Below are 23,496 nucleotides of genomic sequence, written 5' to 3' on the forward strand. Positions count from 1 at the left end.
ACACCGTGCGGGCATCATCGCCCTCCCGAACGACGATCTTGAAGATGTCCGGCGAAACGGTGAGGAAGAGCCAGCGGATGATGGTGGCGTCGATGGCCAACCAGTCGGAGTCGCAGGCGAGGAGGTCGGCGGTGCCGTCGATGTGGTCGCGCAGGTTGTACTCGCGGAAGAGGAGGTAGAAGTACGTCTTCCAGGCGAGGTGGTTGGCGGCGGTGGTGGACAGCTTGACGGGGACATGGTCGGTGATGGCGACGGCGCGGAGCTGGCCAGGGTCGGGGTTGGAGGAGTCGGCGAAGGGGTTGGAGCTAGGGGTAGACATGGTGGGGAAGAGGAGGCGGCGCGCGGGGGAGGAGAGGCGGCGCGCGGCTAGGGTTTAGGGGTGGGGGCGGCGCACGGAGGAAGAGAGGCGGCGCGCGGCTGAGGTAGGATCTAGGAGGTGTCTGATACCATGTAAACAGAGATGCAATGCTCGATGTATTGATCGGATGCATATGGCGGTACATATATAGGCCACGTCCTCGACTATAGAAGGAAGGAGGCGGGCCCAATAGTAAATACAAAATATGTATCGCTACACAATAACTACAGACGATACACATCCGGATATACAAGATACGTATCTCAACATCTTCTCTCCACATAGATGGAACGACCGATTTTTGTAGCGATGGAAAGCGTTTTCCAAAAAGACGTGATCGTCAACAACTTGTTTAGAAGTAGAATATCTTTTGAATAAGTTGGTGGCGATCTCGAAAATGGACACGTTTGTGGAATCACAAGCTAGCGTGCTGCGGCGCCATTTGCCGAGCTTCCGAAGATTGGCCATAGCTTACAGCAGGAGCTAGCTAACCGGCACTTGCCTCTCAGTCTGCTACGGCCGGTGACATGAAGACCACAATCCCTCTACTGACGCCGTACAAGATGGGCCAGTTTGCCCTGTCGCACAGGGTCGTGCTGGCGCCGCTCACGCGGCAGCGCGCCTACGGCGGCGTCCCGCAGCCGCATGCCGCCGTCTACTACGCCCAGCGCGCCAGTCCCGGCGGGTTCCTCATCTCCGAGGGGACCCGGATAGCTGCGGCGGCGCGGCAGGAGGAGGAGCATGAGTCGTCCTCTTCGTTCAAGGACGTCCCCGGCATCTGGGCGCATGAGCAGGTGGAGGCGTGGAGGCCCGTGGTGGACGCCGTGCATGCCAAGGGCGCCGTCTTCTTCTGCCAGCTCTGGCACGTCGCGGCCGACGTCGTCCAACAAAGGCAGCAGCAGGTGAGCCCGCAGATGAGCTTCGACGGCCGCCGCGAGGAGCTGTCATCGCCGAGAAGGGTGGCCACACAGGACGCGCCCAACGTCGTCGACGGGTTCCGACGCGCTGCCCGGAACGCCATTGACGCCGGCTTTGACGGCGTCGAGATCCTCGGCGCGAACGGCTACTTTGTAGATAACGTCGGCCAAGGAGTCAACGGCATCGAGAGCCGGTGCCGGTTCGCGATGGAGGTGGTGGACGCCGTGGCGAGGGAGGTGGGCGGCCACCGCGTGGGCGTGCGGCTGGACCAGTTTGATGCCACCGCCGACGAGCACGCGCTGGCGCTGTTATCACCAGAATTTGACCGAGTCAGAGGTGGGCCGCGATCAAGATGGGCTTGAAGATTATATACGGGAGAAATACGTGGATCGGCCTTATATGCAAAGTTGGGCTAGATTGCCCATATATCTGTAATATAGTAGATCGTATCTTAGATAGAGTTTTACCCGTGCACGGTTAGGTGCACGCCTAAATTAGAAAGTCCCCTGGACTATAAATATGTATCTAGGGTTTATGAAATAAACAACAACCAACGTTCAACCAACAAAATCAATCTCGGCGCATCGCCAACTCCTTCGTCTCGAGGGTTTCTACCGGTAAGCAACACACAAGCTTTATGTTGTTCATGCGTTGCTAATACTGAAGCCTTTTTGATGGCGAGCAACGTAGTTATCATAGATGTGTTAGGGTTAGCATAGTTCTTCGCGTAACATGCTATCGTAGTGCAACCCTTGCATATCTAGCCGCCCTTACACCTATCTTAGGTGTAGGGGCGGCACCCCGCTTGATCATTATTTAGTAGATCCGATCCGTTACGGTTGCTCCTTGTTCATCAAGGATTAGTTTAATATCTGCAATAGTTAGGCCTTATAAAGGGTTGGAGGATCCAGCGGCACGTAGGGTGTCGTCTGCTAGTCCTAGGCAGGATGTTCCGGGGATCAACCTCGTGTTGGTTTTTAGGCCCTACCTAGGATCGGCTTACGATCACCGTGCGTGGCCGCGAGGCCCAATCGTGAGTAGGATGATCCGATTATGCGGTGAAAATCTTAAATCGTCGTAGATTGAATTAGCTTTATCTTGATCAAGCAGGACCACCATATATTCGTGCACCTCGTACGAATCATGGGTGGATCGGCTCCCTGAGCCGATTCACAGGATAACCTGAGAGCCGATCGAGGCTCGTATTTAATGTTTACGTGTATGCCATGCAGGAAACTAAGCGAGGCATCTCCATCACCTTCCTGACCAGGTATAGGTCAGGTGGCACGCCCTTGCATCAGCATCGGACGTGTGTACCAGAGGCTTTGCGGGCCGTCGCTCGGAGGGACCTCGGCCAGCCGCAGCCCTAGGTTGTTCCCGGCTCTACGGTGTTGCCCGTCGCTGCCCGCCGGTGGGTTTTGGCAGCAACACATTCTGGCACGCCCGGTGGGACAAGCTTCTACATCAACCACATCGCCATCTACATCTGAGATGGCGGACGGCACGCCAGTCACGTACGAGGATCTGATCGACGAGCTCAAGAAGAAGTATGACGAGATCAAAGTCATCCTCGAAGCCGACCTCATCGGCTCTTTCCACAGAACCCGTTCACATGGCATCAGGTGGAAGGGGTTCTCGCCTAATGGTGCACTAGATGGGATAGACCTCTCTGCCCCGTCGGAAGAACGCACCAGGTCCCTGCGGCAGGAGATCAACTACTTGGTGGCTCACTCGCTACACCGCCACTCTGAGAACCTGGTCAACACGTTGGAGCGTGTCGCTCTTCGCGTGATCCAGGAGATCATGAGGCACCAGTACTCGCCGTCAGGACCAGCTCTCGGGACGCATCAAGGAGAGTTGCCACTCCAGTCCCGTCCACCGCTGCCATTTGCGTTGGCAGCACCAGAAGTGCCGACTTCACTGGCATTCGTCGTCTACAAGATCGGTGGTGACCCCAGTGACTACCAGTTCTTGCTTGAGGCGCCTAAGGAGATCCCTCACGGGTACACGTGCACGTATGTGCCAGATTGCGGTAACTGGGCGCTCACAAACCAGGCCACAACATCAGGGACTTCTGGGAAAACAGGAGGGACGTCAGCAACAGATCTTGAGAAGCAGACGTGGCTAACTAAGTACGCCACCCCGACAAACCTCCAGAGCTCAGCTCCTGCAGTTGGCTCAGAGCTGGAAAAGCAAACATGGCTGGCTAAGTACGCCACCCCGGCGAATCTTCAGAGTTCAACTCCTGCAGCCAGCACAACGGATCAGATCAATACCATACTGAGAGATCAGTTCGGCATGGTGCCGAAAAGGAGGGCAATCGGCTATTCCAAGCCGTACCCCGACGACTACGAGATGATCCCGCTACCACCTAAATATCGGCTCCCTGATTTCTCCAAATTCAGTGGATCAGATGGTTCCAGCTCCATCGAGCACGTAGGCCGATATTTGGCACAACTAGGACCGGCCTCAGTGTCGGATCAACTACGCGTGAGGCTCTTCTCACAGTCCCTCACGGGATCGGCTTTCGGGTGGTACACCTCGTTGCCACCAGACTCCATCCGGACTTGGAAGCAGTTGGAAGAGCAGTTCCATATGCAGTACCATTCAGAGGCTTCCGAGTCCGGCATTGCCGATCTAGCACAATTACGTCAGAAGCGTGGAGAAACTGTGACAGAATACATCCAGCGCTTCAGGAATCTTAGGAACCGATGTTATTCGGTTCGTATAACTGAAAAGGAAGCTGTCGAGTTGGCAGTAGCAGGCCTTGCAACACTGCTCAAGGACATGGCCTCCCAAGCAGACTACCCCTCACTGGCGCACATGGTTCAGAAACTGTCGGCATATGAACAGCGCCACCCGGACCTGTACCAGGACAAATTCAAGCGTGCAGTAGTCCTGGTCGATGCAGAGGAAGACGAAGTTTCTGCGGGAGATCAAGAGGTAGCAGTGGCTGAATGGACTCGGGGGGGAACCCCCGTGTCCTGCAAATGGGTAAAGCCACCAGGCCCGCCCAGGGGGTTTGATTTTGACGTGACCAAGACTGAGCAAATCTTCGACCTCCTGCTCAAGGAGAAGCAGTTGACGATTCCCGAAGGTCTCAAATTCCCCACGGTGCAAGAGCTGAACGGAAAGCCATACTGCAAATGGCATAACTCGCTCTCCCATGCCACCAACGACTGCAGGGTGTGGCGTCAGCACATCCAAGCGGCGATAGAAAAAGGGCGTCTGATTTTCAACCAGTACGCCATGAAGGTCGACACCCAGCCCTTCCCCGCCGTTAACATGGTGGAATGCACTTACCCTGAAGGTTGCCAGCCAGGATCCTCGTTCAGCATCAACATGGTAGGACCTGGGCACCACTCTGGCAAAGATGGAGACGAGGGCAGCTGCTCTCGTAGCAAGGACACAGAGGAGGCCGCTCCACGCGATCGGCTCCGTCATGATGGCAAGCGCTACGTCACAGAGGGAGAAGTGAAGAACATAAGATATCAGCGACCCCTCTCTGATCACCTCCTCAACAAGTATGTGAGTCAGTATGACCAACGCCGACGATCCAGCGATGATGATGAAAGAGATCGTCTGGCTAGAGAAGCCAGAAGACATCATTGGCACGATCACGATGAGGAGGAGCACGAGCGCCGTGCCAAAGGAGAATCAAGGGAGCAAGACGACAACGACAGACACTGGGACTGCCCCTTCTTCAGACACTGCTGGGATTCAGGAATGAGCCGATTGCCCACAATCGGCAATTGCCCAGAATGCAACCAGAAGAAGAAGGAGGCAGCCAACGTGTCCGTGTTCAAGCGCTTAGGGCCTCTCCCACCACAAAGCAAACGTGCTGAGTCCCCTCGATGGGAAGATCTCGAGGATTCTGAAGACGAGGGACAAGAAGAGGAAGAAGACAGGTACCACCGGCCAAGGTGGTGCCCTGATGGACTCAGCCGTTCACAAAAGCGCAGGGTTCAGCGATTGCGCGGCCTGGAGGAAGCCGAAAGGTTATACTTGCATACGTTAAGGAAGGCACGACCTGATCTGGCTGCGAAAGTTCAGCGAACCCTGGACGAAGAGGGTCGTCCACGGAAAATGGAGTGGCGCCCCAAGCAAAGGAAAGCCGATGATGAAACATCGGCTGGCACAAACATGGTGTTCATCCTCCCTTCGGAGTTCAGTGCTCCAGGATTAGACGAGGCACCTGTGGCACAACTTGACTGCGGCCCACGGCCGGTTATCTTTGAGAAGCCACGAGAAAGAAGCTACAGACATCTGAAGGCCCTGTACTTGCGAGGTTATATCGATGGGAGGCCTGTAAATAAGATGCTGGTGGACACCGGAGCGGCAGTCAACATCATGCCGTACTCTATGCTACGTCGGCTGGGACGCTCTAGCTCAGATCTAATCAAGACCAATGTGACATTGAGCGATTTCAACGGCCAAGCGTCTGACGCACAAGGTGTTCTGAACGTGGATCTGACCGTAGGAAGGAAAACTATCCCTACAACGTTCTTCATCGTCGATAGCACGAGCACTTATGCTGTTCTGCTAGGGAGAGATTGGATCCACGCCAACTGCTGCATTCCCTCCACGATGCATCAATGCATAATACAGTGGGATGGAGATGAGGTAGAGGTCGTCCAGGCCGATGACTCAGCCGAAATTTCAACGGCTGGCATGAACGCATGGGAAGCAGCAGGCCAAGAACCCCTCTCAGGTATCAATTTGGATGACTGCGAGCGCATCGACGTGACGAAGGGAAGGGTTAAGCTGGTTTTATCCACTGGCCTAACCATGTAGCTGAAGCAAAGTGATGAGCAAACGTGACGAGGCTGATCCTTGTGATCGGCCCCAAAAATCTATGAAGGGACATTACAGAACCTTCAGTCAGCGCTTCAATCATTATGGTGGCCGATCCCAGTAATCGGCCAAAATTATCCTCACCACATGTTCTGCTTGTGTTCGTCCTTGATCCTATCGGAGCCGACGTGCGAATTACAGAGCCGATATCTGCCATTCCCTAACAGATTCGGCTCGGGGGGCACCTAAACACGATGGACATGGGAACAGGTGCAGGAGAACATGTGTGCAGTGAAATATTGGGGCCGATAGGAGAAAATCGGCTAGTATAAAAAAAAATTTATACAGCCGATGCAAGGGCATCGACTTTAGAACTAAGAAACAAAGCCGATGCGCAGCCATCAACTCTAGTGCAATTATACGAAGTTTACCGGATCTCCACCAAATCCAGTTCAGCTGTGGGGCCCTCTGCTTCTTCGCGGGGGTAAAACAATGAGAACTTCTTCAGCTGCTTTGAGCCGATCCGGGTTCCTGAACCTTCTTGTCGAGGATTCTCAACCTTTGGTACTAGTTCAGCCGTGTTGACAGGGTATATCGGCTTTATAAGGAGGAAAGGTGATCGGCTTTGGTGCATCCTCTCTGACATTCTCGCCTCGAGTAAGGCTCGGGGGGCAGCAGGCCTGGTGGATGCTCTGTTTAAGAGCCGATTGGGGTACCATCGGCTGATCTTTCGTCGCAACCTTCTTCACAAAATGATGAGTGTTAAAAAGACCATTAGGTTTGGTTGGAAGAATTCAAAGGCTTCCCTGAAGATTCTACATTATCAACCAGATTTCAAAATCATCAGTTGAAGAATGGAAGGGTAAATTTTAAAGGACCGATGCATTGCTATCGGCTCATTACGCATTGGCAAAGGGGACAAATCGGCAAGGTCAGTAGGAGAGGAAATCGGCTAAATTAAGCTCAGAGGAAATCGGCAAAATCAAATTGGGAAAAGTTCTTCATTGATAGGCGAGATTTCTTACATAAAGAGCTGATTGCTCTCAAAAGGAAGTACTAGGGGATACATTGCCCCATCTACTGCTACTGGTCCTATACTAGAGGTCCTATCTACGGGCCGTCGCTGCCCTCGTCGTCGTCGTCGTCGCCGCTGTCGGCGCTGCTCCCGGCAGGCTCGTCGTCGATCCAATGGCCGCCGACCGGGCCCTCATTGTCCTCGTCCTCTTCGTCAGCGTCATCGTCGTCACTGTCGAAGTCGCTGAGGTTGCCCGGCCAGGGGCAGAACCGCTTGGCCGGCGGCTCGTCGGAGGAGGTGTCGTCCTCCTCCTCCTCCTCTTCTTCCTCCTCCTCCTCCTCGGGAGAGGTGAAGTCGCAGGAGAAGCGATCGTCGTCGCTGTCCTCCTCCGTTTCCCCGTCGGCGAGGAAGCAGAGGTCGCTTTCCCCGTCGGTCAGGGACTTGTCGTCCTCCGACCAGATGGAGAAGTCATGGCTAGACTCCTCCCCGGCCTCAATGGCGCGGCGGGTGTTGGCTGCGTGGACCTCCGCCGGGTTTGGCTCTGGCGTCGGCTCGCGGGAGGAAGAGGACTGGGTGGAAAGATCCGATGAAGCAGAGGAGGAGGAAGACATGGTGGCGCAGGAGGGCTTTTGGAGTGCTAATGCGAAGAAGATGCGGAAATAAACTGTGCGGAGCGGTTAAATAAAAGGGGATATAGTGGAAATTCAATGCCACAGCAGTTTCCGAGGAAGTGGTGCCTAAAAGAAAAAAAACTGCCAGGTCACGCGGAGAAGTTGAGAAGGCAAGGCATCATGATGACGGATACTGCAGCGGTTCTGCCATGACATGACCCAACGAAGGAAAAAGCAGAGTGATTTTGGAATTACCAATTCCAAAACCAGGGGGGCATGTGTTATCACCAGAATTTGACCGAGTCAGAGGTGGGCCGCGATCAAGATGGGCTTGAAGATTATATACGGGAGAAATACGTGGATCGGCCTTATATGCAAAGTTGGGCTAGATTGCCCATATATCTGTAATATAGTAGATCGTATCTTAGATAGAGTTTTACCCGTGCACGGTTAGGTGCACGCCCAAATTAGAAAGTCCCCTGGACTATAAATATGTATCTAGGGTTTATGAAATAAACAACAACCAACGTTCAACCAACAAAATCAATCTCGGCGCATCGCCAACTCCTTCGTCTCGAGGGTTTCTACCGGTAAGCAACATGCTGCATAGATCGCATCTTGCGATCTAGGCAGCACAAGCTTTATGTTGTTCATGCGTTGCTCGTATTGAAGCCTTTTTTATGGCGAGCAACGTAGTTATCATAGATGTGTTAGGGTTAGCATAGTTCTTCGCGTAACATGCTATCGTAGTGCAACCCTTGCATATCTAGCCGCCCTTACACCTATCTTAGGTGTAGGGGCGGCACCCCGCTTGATCATTATTTAGTAGATCCGATCCGTTACGGTTGCTCCTTGTTCATCAAGGATTAGTTTAATATCTGCAATAGTTAGGCCTTACAAAGGGTTGGAGGATCCAGCGGCACGTAGGGTGTTGTCTGCTAGTCCTAGGCAGGATGTTCCGGGGATCAACCTCGTGTTGGTTTTTAGGCCCTACCTAGGATCGGCTTACGATCACCGTGCGTGGCCGCGAGGCCCAATCGTGAGTAGGATGATCCGATTATGCGGTGAAAACCCTAAATCGTCGTAGATTGAATTAGCTTTATCTTGATCAAGTAGGACCACCATATATTCGTGCACCTCGTATGAATCATGGGTGGATCGGCTCCCTGAGCCGATTCACAGGATAACCTGAGAGCCGATCGAGGCTCGTATTTAATGTTTACGTGTATGCCATGCAGGAAACTAAGCGAGGCATCTCCATCACCTTCCTGACCAGGTATAGGTCAGGTGGCACGCCCTTGCATCAGCATCGGACGTGTGTACCAGAGGCTTTGCGGGCCGTCGTTCGGAGGAACCTCGGCCAGCCGCAGCCCTAGGTTGTTCCCGGCTCTACGGTGTTGCCCGTCGCTGCCCGCCGGTGGGTTTTGGCAGCAACAGGCGCTCCACGTGGTGAGCCGGCTCAGCGACCGCGGCGTGCTATACTGCCACATGATCGAGCCACGGGTCGACGGGCGACGGCGCGTGTCCCGGCGGCTGCTGCCGTTCAGGGAGGCGTTCGGGGGCACGTTCATCACCAGCGGCGGGTACGGGCGGGACGAGGGCGACGCGGCCGTCGGCGAAGGGTACGGCGACCTGGTGGCCTACGGTCGGCTTTTCCTGGCGAACCCGGACCTGCCGAGGCGGTTCGAGCTGGGCGCGCCGCTCAACGAGTGCGACGCGGCCACCTTCTACGGCGCCGGTGCCGCTGATCCTGCCGTCGGCTACACTGATTACCCGTTCTTGGACTGATCGAGGTCGCCATTGGTGATCGAGCATGAATCTTGTATATATGTACATGCATCCATCAAAGATCATTAATTTACCTGTTAAGTCGTCACTACTAGAAAACAGGCAATCAGTGGCGCACCACTTTTTGCCATCAGTGGCGCACCACTTTTTGCCATCAGTGGCGCACTAGCCATTAATATCACGCCACTGCTGGTTAGCAGTGGCGCACTAGTGGTGCGCCACTACTAAGTTACATACCAATGGCGCACTATGTGGTGCGCCACTACTAGTTGTGTAGTGCACCACTCATATTTGCTCTAGGTGTGCCACTCATATTTGCTTTAGTGCGCCACACGTATTTTGAAATGGTGCGCCATAGTATGCAGGAATGGTGCGCCACTAGTACAATTGATGCCTAATAAAAAAAAACACCCTGCCCGAACGGCAGGGTCCCTCATCATATAATACACTATACATATTCAACAGCTATGCATTTACAAACACACACACCCGCAGCAAAATACAAGTGCATACACTCTCAACAAAACATGTGATTTCAGGCACGAGCTCGAAACAATACAAGTGCATACAGGTTTCAACAAAACGTTTGATTTTAGGCATGAGCTCGACGGAGACGATGCACCGCATGCAGGAGCTCGACGGAGGCAACACACTCGAGCTCAATGGAGGCCTCCACATCTCCCTCGCCGTCACCGCTCCGCCAAGAAAGGAGGTCTTCTTTCGGCTCCATCTCGCCTCCGACTTATCCGAGGCCGCCGACACGTAGACACAGCCAACCGGCTTCATTCCCACACCACACGCATAAATTGGACACACCCAACCAGCTTTCTCCTCCGCTGCAATCATTCAGTCATGCAAAGTTTCAGTTAGCTAGTGTCAGCTGTTAGCTAGGGCCATGAGGTTCACTGGAACTAAAAATAAAATGTTGAACAGTCACCTACATCTAAGGTGTTCTTGCAGCAGTACTCAAACAGGAATTATATTTTCAGTAAGTAAGAAGAATATTTGGTTCAGAACTCCACTTAAGTTGGAATGGGTACTTACGAAGGGAGAGAGTGCACTGGCCAAAAAAGAATGCAGAAATCATTCCATGTTTATGAACTAGTAGCTGGGAGATGCGATTAAGATAGAAGTAACTATATGTGACATAATCTGTGACAGTAATTAGCTATACATGGTTGCAGTACGACTACAGGTTGATTCCATTATAAGGTTAGTGCACTACATTGTAGAATTACTTGATCAACCAAAGAATTGCCCTTTGCCATCTTGCAGATGTCACCGATCGGTAGGCATACAACATGAATTCAGAGCAAATCTGTACAAATCTGTACATTCAAACGAGCTTCGAATTAAGCATACAGGGCATAAACATCACCTTGGGCGTGAAGAGCGGCTCGGTGAAGATGATCTGGCCCTCGTCCCCCATCTCCCACCCGATGTTCCTGTAGAGGACGCAGCCGAGGAGGTCCTCCATGGCGTCCCAGTCCTTGACGAAACCGTGCACCACCGGCTGCACCTCCTCCACCACCGTGCCGTCGGCCACCTGGCCCTCCTCCTCCACCTCCGACTTCATCTTTGATTCCTCGATCTGGTCGATCCTCCGCCGGTGAGGATCCTCTCCAGATCGACGCCCGATCTGGAAGCAGGGAGGGGCCGGGCGGCGCGCGCTGTCGTCCGGCGTGGTGAAGAACGCGTGGGCAGGTGGGGATTCCCGCATCGGCGACGGATTCGAAGGGTTAGCGGCGGTGCTTCACGATGGCTCGGCGGGGCTGCACGATGGCGTGTGGGGCGGGCTGCTACCGGGGAAGGAGGCGGGGACGGCGAACCGCGAACATCTCGCAGACTCGCGCGAAGACGACGAGCGCCTCGACCTCGATCTCGCGGTACTGCTCGGCCCAGAACGGCTGGAGCTGCTGCATCTGCTGCTGGACGGCGGCCTGCTCCGACGCGGCGGAGTGATAAGGGGTGGCCCGATCTTCTCAGTAAGCAACGGTGGTGATGATGATCACGGGATGATAGCAGCGGAGGAACACGACGATGTAGTGGATGATAACTTGTATGACGCAACGAGATCTCTCGATTGGTCCCTGTCGCCAATGCAACAGCTCTCAACCCTGCAAGATATTTGCAACTCCACACACTTGCGCACGTAGCCGCCGACCACGAAGCGGTAAGTTGCAACCGTCTAATTCCCAATGGAACAGCAGATCACACATGACTTTTTCAGGATCTACACAATATCAAGCAATATGGTGTAGGGATTCAATAGTTTTGCATAAGCAAACAACTAAGAACTAGGGTTTATCTTAAACGTGGTCTAAAGCAGCTAGGGGGTCGTCCAAGGCACTTATATAGGCGTCCGGGACGAGTTCTAGTCGAAAAATACAAGTAAAACCGACCCAGAATAGATCTGGTCGAGACAGACTCGGACAAGTCCGGTCTGGAATCCGGTCAACCGGGCCAGGGACCGGGGCGGCCGGTCTGGGGTCCGGTCAACCGGGCGGCAACCGGGCGGCAACCGGATAGTTGCGAGGTTTCCGGTTTTCTTCCGGTACGATAAACTGCGTCCGGTTGGCGCCCGGTCGACCGGGCCAGTGACCGGGTTGGCCGGTCTGGCGGCCGGTCGGTCCGGGTGCTGGACCGGCCTGGACGTCTTCTTCTCCTCTCGCGCATGCCTCCCGCTCCTCCCTCGCGCGTCCATGAGATATCTTCATGTCCAGCTCCATGTCCAGCTTCACGTCCATCTTGACGTCCGTCTTCATGTCCAGCTGCTCCTCTACTCCTCGTGCGATGCTCGTCTCCTCTTGATACCTGATGATACATAAGTAATAGGACTTAGGCAGTATAAAGTTCTCATCAATCAAAGTATCGTTTAGAAACAAGTTCACCTGTTGCTTAAGTAGCTTCGCACGAGCCCTTGTAATTGGTCCAATCCGAACTTCATTGGACTTGAGCTTCACAGCAGGTTCATCTTCATTCATCAATGACGGAGGTAGTGGTGTAGTAGGGATGTCCTCATCATCTCCCCCCCCCCTTCAAAAGGCATCGACCTTGACGCTCCAAGGTCTTCTCCGTCATATGGTGTCAAATCAGCAACATTGAAAGAATTACTGACACCAAACTCATCAACTGAAAGATCTATCGAGTATGCATTATCATTGATCTTGGCAAGCACTTTGTAAGGACCAGCACCACGAGGCTTCAACTTAGACTTCCACAGCTTCGGGAACCTATCCTTGCGAAAATGTACCCAGACCATATCACCAGGCTTGAACAACATCTCCTTACGCTTCTTGTTCATCTTTGCAGCATTGCTCTTGCCTTTCTTCTCTATCAACTCTTTAGTCTTCACATGGATCTTTCGCACAAAATCTGCCCTCTTGGATGCCTCCATATTAACTCTCTCATGTATGGGCAAAGGCAACAAGTCAAGTGGAGTAATGGGTTTGAAACCATACACCACCTCAAAAGGACACAGCTCCGTGGTAGAGTGTCTTGCCTGTTGTAAGCAAACTCCACATGCGGCAAACACTCTTCCCACTCCTTCAGGTTCTTCTTGATCATGGATCTCAACAGTTGTGACAAGGTTCGATTCACCACCTCAGTTTGACCATCAGTTTGGGGATGACAAGTAGTAATGAACAGTAGCTTTGTCCCTAGCTTTCCCCAAAGTGTCTTCCAGAAGTAGCTCATGAACTTCACATCACGATCAGAAACAATAGTCTTCGGGACTCCATGTAGTCGAACAATCTCCCTGAAAAACAGGTTAGCAATATGCGACGCATCGTCGCTTTTGTGGCAGGCAATAAAGTGTGACATTTTAGAAAATCTGTCCACTACCACAAATATAGAATCATGGCCTCTTTTAGTACGCGGCAAACCCAACACAAAATCCATAATAATATCTTCCCAAGGTGTAGTAGGTGCCGGTAACGGAGTATACAAACCGTGAGGCTTCAGCTTGGACTTGGACTTGTTGCAAGTAATACACCTCTTCACATACCTGTCCACGTCCCGCCTCATCTTTGGCCAATAAAAGTGGTCAGCGAGCATGAGTAGCGTCTTCTCACGCCCAAAGTGACCCATCAAACCTCCAGCATGTGATTCCTGCAATAAGAGCAAACGCACAGACGATTCTGGAACACATAGTTTGTTAGCTCTAAACAAGAACCCATCGTGTATGTGATATTTTTCCCATGCTTTACCAAGAGCACATAAGCGATATGGTTCAGCAAAATCATGATCAGTAGCATATAAATCACATAGCACTTCTAATCCAGGAATTTTAACATCAAGTTGAGTTAATAGCATATTCTTCCTAGATAAAGCATCAGCAACAATATTATCTTTTCCCTTCTTATGCTTAATAATGTATGGAAAAGACTCAATGAACTCAACCCACTTAGCAAGACGCTTATGCAAAGTAGACTGAGCTTTCAGGTATTTCAATGCTTCATGATCAGAATGTATGATAAATTCTTTTGGCCACAAGTAATGTTGCCAAACCTCAAGAACTCTAATTAAAGCATACAATTCTTTATCATAGATAGGATAGTTCAACTTAGCACCAGACAGTTTCTCAGAAAAATATGCAATGGGGCGACCCTCTTGCATCAACACACCACCAATTCCAATACCACTAGCATCACATTCAATCTCAAATTGCTTATTGAAATCAGGAAGTGCAAGCAACGATGCAGAAGTTAACAATCTCTTAAGTTCATCAAAAGCATGATCTTGGGCTGCGCCCCACTCAAATATAACACCCTTTTTAGTCAAGTCATTCAAAGGTGCAGCAATAGTACTAAAGTTGGGCACAAATCTTCTATAAAACCCAGCTAGACCATGAAAACTTCTTACTTGACTCACATTCATGGGAGTAGGCCAATTTTGAATAGCTTCAATTTTATACACATCTACTTCTACTCCATGCTTAGAGACAACATAACCCAGAAATATGACCTTATCTTTGCAAAACGTGCACTTCTCAAGATTACCATAGCGTTTATTATCACGCAACACTTGCAAAACATGTCGAATATGTATAGTATGATCCGATTCATTGCGGCTGTAGATTAATATGTCATCAAAATACACAACCACAAACTTGCCAATAAATTCACGCAAAACATGGTTCATCAGTCTCATGAAGGTGCTAGGTGCATTAGTTAGACCAAAAGGCATGACTAACCACTCATATAAACCAAATTTTGTTTTAAAGGTAGTTTTCCACTCATCCCCTTCTTTCATCCTAATTTGATGATAACCACTACGCAAATCAATTTTAGAGAACACAGCAGCACCACTCAATTCATCTAGCATATCCTCTAAACGGGGAATAGGGTGACGATATCGAATAGTGATATTGTTTATAGCTCTACAATCTACGCACATATGCCATGTACCATCTTTCTTAGGAACTAGAATAACAGGAACAGCACAAGGACTAAGGCTTATGCGGATATAACCTTTGTCGAGTAGCGCTTGTACTTGCTTCTGTATCTCCTTCGTTTCTTCGGGGTTCGTTCTATATGGTGCCCGATTGGGTAGCGATGCTCCGGGAATCAAGTCAATTTGATGCTCAATACCTCGCAATGGTGGAAGTCCTGCGGGTACCTCTTCCGAAAACACGTCGCTGAATTCCTGCAAAACATTAGAAACACCAAGAGGAAGAGGGGTCATGTCGTTAGAAACCAAAACCGTACCCATGTACAAGAGCACAAGAGGCATGGTTGTAGGATCCTCACTAAATTCTCTCATGTCTTCTTTGGTGGCTAATGAGACTAAGGAATTCACTCTCTCACTTTTCGTTATATCACTCACAACATTACAATTCTCTCGCCTATCTAAAGATGCATCTTCCAAGTTCACTTCAACTTTCTGACGAGATTCATTGACAATTTGCTGTGGTGTCATAGGCTGTAAGCTGATTTTCTTGCCCTTGAACTCCAAGTGATATGTATTGGCACGGCCATTGTGTTGCACAGAACGGTCATAGAGCCAAGGCCGACCCAATAATAAGTGACACACCGTCATAGGAACCACATCAAAATCAATGCAATCCTTATACGGTCCAATAGCAAATTCAACACGCACCATGTGGTTTACCTTCATCTCACCATTGTCGCTCAACCACTGAATATAGTATGGATGCGGGTGCGGTAGATACTTCAACTTCAGCTTGGTACACAACTCCTTGCTTGCTAAATTGCGGCAACGCCCGCCATCAATAATGACCTTGCAAGCCTTGTCAGGACCAACTAAAGCTTTTGTTTGGAACAAATTGCAGCGCTGAGTAGATGCACTAGGCGACACATTAAGAGCACGCTGCGACACAACAATGGTACGAGCATCAGACGGATATGCATATTCACCATCAGTGTCATAGTCATCATCGTCTGGAGCATTAGGATCAATATCATCTCCAGTCTCATACTCATTGTCCTCATTGATAATCATGACTTTACGGTTAGGACAATCTCTCTTGAAGTGACCTTTGCCACCACATGTGTGACAAGCCATATCACGGTTACGTGCAGTAGACACATTAGAGCCACTCGTACTTGCAGCAGATTCGGACTTCTTTGTGTTAGACACATTGGAGACCGGCTTACTAGGCGGAGTAGAGTAAGGGGCGGAGCGCGTTGAAGGTGCCGGCGCCGTAGATGGGGCCGCGCGGGGTGTGAAACGCCTAGCTCCTGTAGCTCGGCCTTTGATCTTTGCTTCATCAGCCAACTGTGATTCAGCTTCTCTTGCATGATGTAACAATTGATTCATATTGGTGTAGCTGTAGTGACGAACAATGCCTTTGATATCATACTTCAAACCATTCAGAAAACGCTGCATTGTCATCTCAAGAGACTCACGGACACGGCCACACTGCATAAGCATCTCCATCTCCATGTAATATTCATCCACAGTCTTCACACCTTGTCTCAATAGAGTCAGCTTATCATATATATTCCGCAAGTAATTTGTAGGCACAAAGCGAGAAGTCATCGCCTCCTTCATGGCACGCCATGTACGTATAGGTTGCTCACCATCCTCGTCTCGGTTACGAACAAAAGCATCCCACCAACGCAAAGCATAGCCATCAAATTCAGAAGAAGCAAGCTTGATCTTCCTATCTTCAGTGTAGTGCGGATGTAGATTCCATAGCTTCTCAATCTTGAGCTCCCAAGTGAGGTATTCTTCAACATCAGCACCTCCTTCAAACTTGGGTATAGAGAATTTGGGCTTACCCAATCCATCTTCCTCATCATGTCCACGACCATTGCGGCCAAGTGGAACCCAACCGCGAGCACGATCACCACGAGGTGCACCACGAGCATTGTGTGCATCATCTTGAAGCTCAGGATCTTCATCATCGTCTTGTTGTTGTCGTGCGGTCAAATTCTCAAAAAGTAAGCGCAAGTCAGTAAGACTGCGTTGTATATCCGTCGTTTGATCTTGCATCCTTGTGACGGTCGCACTTGTAGCATCCAGCTTCTGGGAGATCTCTTGGACCGTCCCTTTAAGCTCATCATCCTGAGCGCGGAATTCACGTCGCATCTCATTACGAAGAGCCTCATACTCCCTCCATGTCATCAAATCCGCAGAGTTCTTATTCTCCTGGTTAACAATTTTCTCATCACTAGCAGACATGGTTAGTAGGTTAGTGCACTTAAATCAAAAATATATGGTGGTACTCTCACAACTCACTCAACAACTGATAAGAAAAAGGAAATCTTACCGTTCCAAAGTAAATTAGTGTTGCTTACCACTTGTAGTAACAACTAGTGCACGGATGTAGCGGAGCGAATATCAAGGGTATAAGAACAAATCACACGACAAAGCAGGATATATGTGGGGCTGTAGGTAGGCTACCTATTTGCACCAATAACAAGCTCTAGCGCTGACCGTAGATAACCAAAGATACTCACACAAGGCGATATAATGGGGCAATGCAACTATACGTGGGAACAAGGTTGCAATGCACTAGAGAGACGCTAGCAAAGCTCAACGAGACAGGCACAAGATTGCTCAACTACGGGTGCAGTAAAGTAAACTTAGGCCTTCACTTGATTCAACTAGCACTTCACTTTTCTTTTGAGATTTTTCTTTTTGTATAACACACGCAGCTATGTAGCTCTTTTTGCTTCTTTTCAATTTTCTGTTTTTTTTATCGACTCAACTCCTTGATAACACGGCCAACAAAATATGCAAAGCACCAAACCCTAAGAGCAGCCTGACGAGCGGTAAAACTAGTCTCTTCTGGGGAAGTTCCTAGTCACGTATATCGATAGGCTGTGGCTATGGTTGGGAAAATCACACTGTACGCTATGTGGACTCGGAGGAACAAAAACTAAAACTAGATGAAAATAGAGACTCAAACCCTAACAACTAGATGATAGACAAAGATACGCAAAAACAACTACGAAAAGCAACTAAAACTTGAAATTAGTGCAATCTAAGGCTATGGCAAACCCTAACCCTAATATTTTTGGCTTTTTCTGGATAGGAAAACACTCACAACTCAACTATGGGGTGGATTGTGGATGGCTTACCGAGGAAAACTGGAAATCTGATACCAAGATGATAAGGGGTGGCCCGATCTTCTCAGTAAGCAACGGTGGTGATGATGATCACGGGATGATAGCAGCGGAGGAACACGACGATGTAGTGGATGATAACTTGTATGACGCAACGAGATCTCTCGATTGGTCCCTGTTGCCAATAATGCAACAGCTCTCAACCCTGCAAGATATTCGCAACTCCACACACTTGCGCACGTAGCCGCCGACCACGAAGCGGTAAGTTGCAACCGTCTAATTCCCAATGGAACAGCAGATCACACAAGACTTTTTCAGGATCTACACAATATCAAGCAATATGGTGTAGGGATTCAATAGTTTTGCATAAGCAAACAACTAAGAACTAGGGTTTATCTTAAACGTGATCTAAAGCAGCTAGGGGGTCGTCCAAGGCACTTATATAGGCGTCCGGGACGAGTTCTGGTCGAAAAATACAAGTAAAACCAACCCAGAATAGATCTGGTCGAGACAGACTCGGACAAGTCCGGTCTGGAATCCGGTCAACCGGGCCAGGGACCGGGGCGGCCGGTCTGGGGTCCGGTCAACCGGGCGGCAACCGGGCGTCAACCGGATAGTTGCGAGGTTTCCGGTTTTCTTCTGGTACGATAAACTGCGTCCGGTTGGCGCCCGGTCGACCGGGCCAGTGACCGGGTTGGCCGGTCTGGCGGCCGGTCGGACCAGGTGCTGGACCGGCCTGGACGTCTTCTTCTCCTCTCGCGCATGCCTCCCGCTCCTCCCTCGCGCGTCCATGAGATATCTTCATGTCCAGCTCCATGTCCAGCTTCACGTCCATCTTGACGTCCGTCTTCATGTCCAGCTGCTCCTCTACTCCTCGTGCGATGCTCGTCTCCTCTTGATACCTGATGATACATAAGTAATAGGACTTAGGCAGTATAAAGTTCTCATCAATCAAAGTATCGTTTAGAAACAAGTTCACCTGTTGCTTAAGTAGCTTCGCACGAGCCCTTGTAATTGGTCCAATCCGAACTTCATTGGACTTGAGCTTCACAGCAGGTTCATCTTCATTCATCAATGACGGAGGTAGTGGTGTAGTAGGGATGTCCTCATCACGGAGACGGCGGGGGACGGCGGCGAGGGAGGGGCATAGAGCGCCGACGCGTGCAGGTACTCGACGAGCACGGCCAGCACGGGGAACGACAGCGGCGGGGTGGTTTGGGGAACCCTAGCCGAGGGGGCGGTGTGTGTGGGTGCGCTGGTGTGCAGAAGGGAAGAGAAAGGGAGCACTGGTGTGTGGTGGTGCGCTGCGTGTGGGTGCGTATGCGGTCTTGAGAACGTGTGCAGTGATAGTAGTTAGGCAGCATAGTGGCGCACAAGACGGAGTGCGCTATTGCTCTTTATAGCATAGTGGCGCACACCATATAGAACATATAGAGTGTGCTATTGCTCTTTACAACATAGTGGCGCACCACATGTACGTGCGCCATTGCTATTCGAAATAGCAATGGCGAGACCCATCTGTAATTCAGCTCAAAAAATAGTAGTGGCCTATCACTATACTAGTGCGCCATTGCAAATAAGCTACTAGTGGAGCACCACTTTTTGGTGCGCCACTGCTATATAGTAGTGGCGCACCAGTAAAATGGTGCGCCAGTGACAATATTCTTACGGCTAGACCTTTTCCTAGTAGTATGTGTCTGAATTCTAAACCATTACCCCTGATCTTCATGGTTTCAGAATTCAGATGTTGCTCGGTTCAAACTTGCACTTAAGAGTTTCTCAGAAAAGATAGTCGGTGTCATACATATTACGAGGACTAATAGGATCACTTAAATTTCCAAGAAAAAAAGTTTTTGATTTCATCAAAGTTCCAAAGTTTCACTTCAAACCATTCAAAATCAAACCTAGTTCTAAAAATATCAGTAAGTATTTATTTTTCATGCAAAAGAACAGTTTTTGTGTCCCCAAAATATTTTGATCGAAAGACGAATATTACAATACTTGTTGAAATGGTTGAAACTTAATACCTGTAGTTTTTTGTTATATTTCACTACAAGCAAGAACAATAATCCGAACTCAGGTCGGTCAAAGTTGCCCCACTAGAATGAGGACCAATTGCAATTTACTTTTTCCTAAGAAGATATACATCCTGGGTGACTTCTTTTGGGCTTATGGTAACGCATAAGCCGGTTTACAGGTTTCGCCGTTTCGGTGGAGAGAAACAATGGTGGGTAGAAGTTTCTAGAATTATGGCTTATTATTGGTTTTGAAGCTAGTTCCCCTATGATCAACATGGTAGGTAGATGCTTCTTATGCTAACTCATTTGCATTCCATGCCTTCTTTAGATATATGAGCAATGCTAAAGTAATCCAATGTAGAATTTATCAAGATAAATATTAAGTGATTCGTCGAAACATTGGAAAAACTTAGATCTTTGTTGAACTACTAGCAACAAATCACCAAAAACCTCAATATTTGTATCACCTATAACAATTAAATGTTCCAGCCAGAATAATAAATCTTCATGTTGGGCTTGATCATTGAGAGATAAAGATGAAGTGTATCCATGAACCTAGGTCCATTGTAATCATTAAGACAAAATCCTTTAAACTGCGTGCTTGTTGTTTTAGTTTCAATTTTACAAATACTTTGCTTGTCTCAAACTGAAAACTAACCATTACCCTTTTCCTATTTAAATTGTTAGTGCGTAGATAACTAAAACTTGTGACGCTCTAGTTAGAAATAATAATATTTTTTGCTTATTGCTCCTACAGATCGATACCTCATGCTTCCACATTGAGAGGTCCTATAGCGATCCCTGCATTTGGGGGTTAACACAGGCCCATTGTAATTGCAATGTTAGTTGCTATATTAGCACTGGGAAACTAGTATTTTAGTTGCACAAACCCGTAAAACCTAACTTATTCTTTCTTCGGAGCCACCTGATAGAAACAGTTCATGTTTCTTTTTGAAAGGGATACAGTACCCTATAGTACTTTTAAAAAATAGAACCTAAATCTGTGTCTTGATGACTTGAATCTAGATGGTTGTGTTGTACATCCACTTCTCTAACCAAGTGAGAAAGACTCACTTTTTGAAATAAGTCAAGTTTAGAACAGACTATTTATTTGTTCTCTTTCTTGACCCCTAATTAAGCAGGCAGAAACATAAGTTTGCGGTAACACGAAGCAAAAGAAACGGTATTTTTTTGCGAACTAAAGAAACGGTATATATAAAGGCATGACTTGCACGCCATGATTTGTACTTCCTGTGCTTTAAATTAAGCGGGCCGTTTTTTCATAAATGAGCAAACCTACATCAAAATTGCAACACTTAGGGTGTGTTTGGTTGAGCTGTGAACTGTGGAAAAGCTGCTGTGAACTGTCAACTGTGGAAAAGCTGCTGCTGTCAAATGTGGATTATCTGGAAGTTGTTTGGTTGTAGCAACTGTGAACTGTGGGTTTGATTGGAAATATCTGTAATGCCCCTGAGTGCAGACATCGATATGTCCACGAATTGATATGTAAATCGCCATTCTGGAAGAATATTTGTATTTTTTCATAATGGTCCATACTTATAGATAATACAAATAAAAAGTAATGTCCTCAAATAGTTACAAAAGACAATGGCAACAAAGGTAATGAAAATATCATGCTCAGGTCTTTGTTATTGTACCAACAACACGAACATGCATGGCAGCAAATGCTTCACACAAGTCACAAGTGGTTCACACGAGACAAGACACAAATGGTTCACACGAGACAAGACACAAATGCACGACAAGACAAAAATGGTTCACACAAGACAAGCAAATAGACATGTATGTTTGACACGATAACTAAAATATTTTACACACGCTTCATCTCTTTTTCATGCTCCCTCTGTAGCAAATCAAATCGTCCTTCTTTTGTTTGAAGCAAGCTGAAGATCTCTCTAAAATCAGGCTTCACGATCATCATAGTGGTTGTATGCATCAAAGCGGTTCCTTCTTTCACCCCACAATCTTTCGCCATCTGCATAACATCTGCAATGGAAGGTACATGGTTTGTTGGAGGAGCTGATGATGCTACAAAATTTGAGGAAATCTTTTCAGCTGCAAATCCTATCTTTTCACATGTGCCTGCATATGTTCGAAAGAAGGGGCTCTTCTCATCTTTCTCTTTATTGGCATTAGAGGATTCCTTGCGCTTCTTGTTAGCTTTCTCGTCATTGTCATTAGCTAACTCCTTGCGCTTCTTGTTTGCTTTTGCTTTCTTCAAGGAAGCTAACTTTATTTCAGCACTCTTATCAGTTGTATCTACCGCTGCCACATCATCATCACTACATTCATCACTAGATATATCTCCAGGACAGCTTGCACTAGCCCCTGTTACATGTGCCTTCTGGAACAACACATCCATATCATCCAAATACTTCGGTCCACGCTTCCTGTACCTCAAATGGTTGCATTTTATATCTTTCTCGGGACTATTGCATCTCTGAAAATTAATGTAAATAAGTTAGCTAATGCAAATATAGTTATACATAGGTTGTGCAAATAAAATAGTACTCTCTTACCTGAAGATGTTCATCCCACCATTCTTTGGAAGCATCAACAGTTTGCTTTGCATCATCCCATCCAAGTCCAGTAGCAGCAATTTTCAACTCCATGAACCATGTGTACTCTTTTTTCATACTGTCCTATTTATTCTTCAATTGAGTTCTAGTTAGCTTCTTCCCGGTTCTTGCTTCGAACTTCTCCACAAGATTTTTCCAACCAATTGGATTGAGAAAGCCTAATGGCCTGTTTCCATTACTAATCTCTTCTTTGCAAATACCAATAAAGTGTACCACATGTGCATCATCCCACACCGCTTTCTCAGCCTTTTCGGACATACTTTCGCTGAAATAAATATCAGTACAAGTCAACAATGTAAAACATACGGTTCTTGTAGTAATTTTATACAGGTTTACATCACACGTTCTTGTAATAATTGTATACATGTTTATACCACACGTTCTTGTAGAAATAAATATCAGCACAAGCAGTACAAAATCAGATAGAATCATGACACAAGGAAAGGAGGTTTGAACATACAGTTTCTTGTTTAAATTTTATACAGTTTCACCACACGTTGCTGATTGATGCGATTTTAATTAGCTGAACTCAGATATGTGGGATCCTATGATGTGCCCAGCAAGCGGCATGGATGAGATGGAACTGCGGTGGATTGATTGGGCATCTATTCAAGTCTCTGATGCTTACTTCGCGTTTCAGATTTCATAGATTAGAGCACACGTTCTTGTACTAATTTAAATCAGCGAATGGATATGTTCAACGGAGAAAGTGGGGTGGCAAACAGTGGGAAGAAATTGATAACGCATCAGACCACGAGAGCGGGAGAGACTGGATACGAGAAAGAGGACCACGTACCTCCAGCGGCGGGCAGCGATGTGTCAGGCAGGACGTCAAGGTCACCGACGGTGTTGGCCTCGGG

The 23,496-nt window shown here is 48.6% G+C and overlaps 2 protein-coding genes and 1 pseudogene across 2 annotated transcripts; 1 reads left to right on the forward strand and 2 right to left on the reverse strand.

The window, feature by feature from the left end:
• The first annotated feature begins 885 nt into the window (after positions 1-885).
• Positions 886-9,552, forward strand: LOC127319200 (putative 12-oxophytodienoate reductase 2). The gene is made up of 2 exons (XM_071824446.1): positions 886-1,578; positions 9,134-9,552. The coding sequence occupies exons 1-2, from the start codon at positions 886-888 to the stop codon at positions 9,482-9,484; spliced, it is 1,044 nt and encodes a 347-aa protein (XP_071680547.1). The 3' UTR covers positions 9,485-9,552.
• A 341-nt stretch (positions 9,553-9,893) lies between these two features.
• Positions 9,894-11,406, reverse strand: LOC127319173 (actin-related protein 7-like). The gene is made up of 2 exons (XM_051349385.2): positions 10,863-11,406; positions 9,894-10,320 (listed from the first exon to the last, which is right to left on the reverse strand). The coding sequence occupies exons 1-2, from the start codon at positions 11,202-11,204 to the stop codon at positions 10,267-10,269; spliced, it is 396 nt and encodes a 131-aa protein (XP_051205345.1). The 5' UTR covers positions 11,205-11,406; the 3' UTR covers positions 9,894-10,266.
• A 10,417-nt stretch (positions 11,407-21,823) lies between these two features.
• Positions 21,824-23,001, reverse strand: LOC127319191 (uncharacterized; annotated as a pseudogene).
• Between the last annotated feature and the right edge of the window lie 495 nt (positions 23,002-23,496).

This window comes from Lolium perenne, chromosome 7 (genome assembly GCF_019359855.2).
Source record: "Lolium perenne isolate Kyuss_39 chromosome 7, Kyuss_2.0, whole genome shotgun sequence".
Classification (NCBI taxonomy): Eukaryota; Viridiplantae; Streptophyta; class Magnoliopsida; order Poales; family Poaceae; genus Lolium; species Lolium perenne.

Coding starts and splice junctions, on each gene's coding strand:
- LOC127319200 (XM_071824446.1), top strand. CDS start 886: ATGAAGACCACAATCCCTCTACTGACGCCGTACAAGATGGGCCAGTTT. Junction 1,579..9,133: donor CCGCCGACGAGCACGCGCTG/GCGCTGTTATCA, acceptor TGGCAGCAACAG/GCGCTCCACGTGGTGAGCCG.
- LOC127319173 (XM_051349385.2), bottom strand. CDS start 11,204: ATGCGGGAATCCCCACCTGCCCACGCGTTCTTCACCACGCCGGACGAC. Junction 10,321..10,862: donor AGCCGCTCTTCACGCCCAAG/GTGATGTTTATG, acceptor GAATGATTGCAG/CGGAGGAGAAAGCTGGTTGG.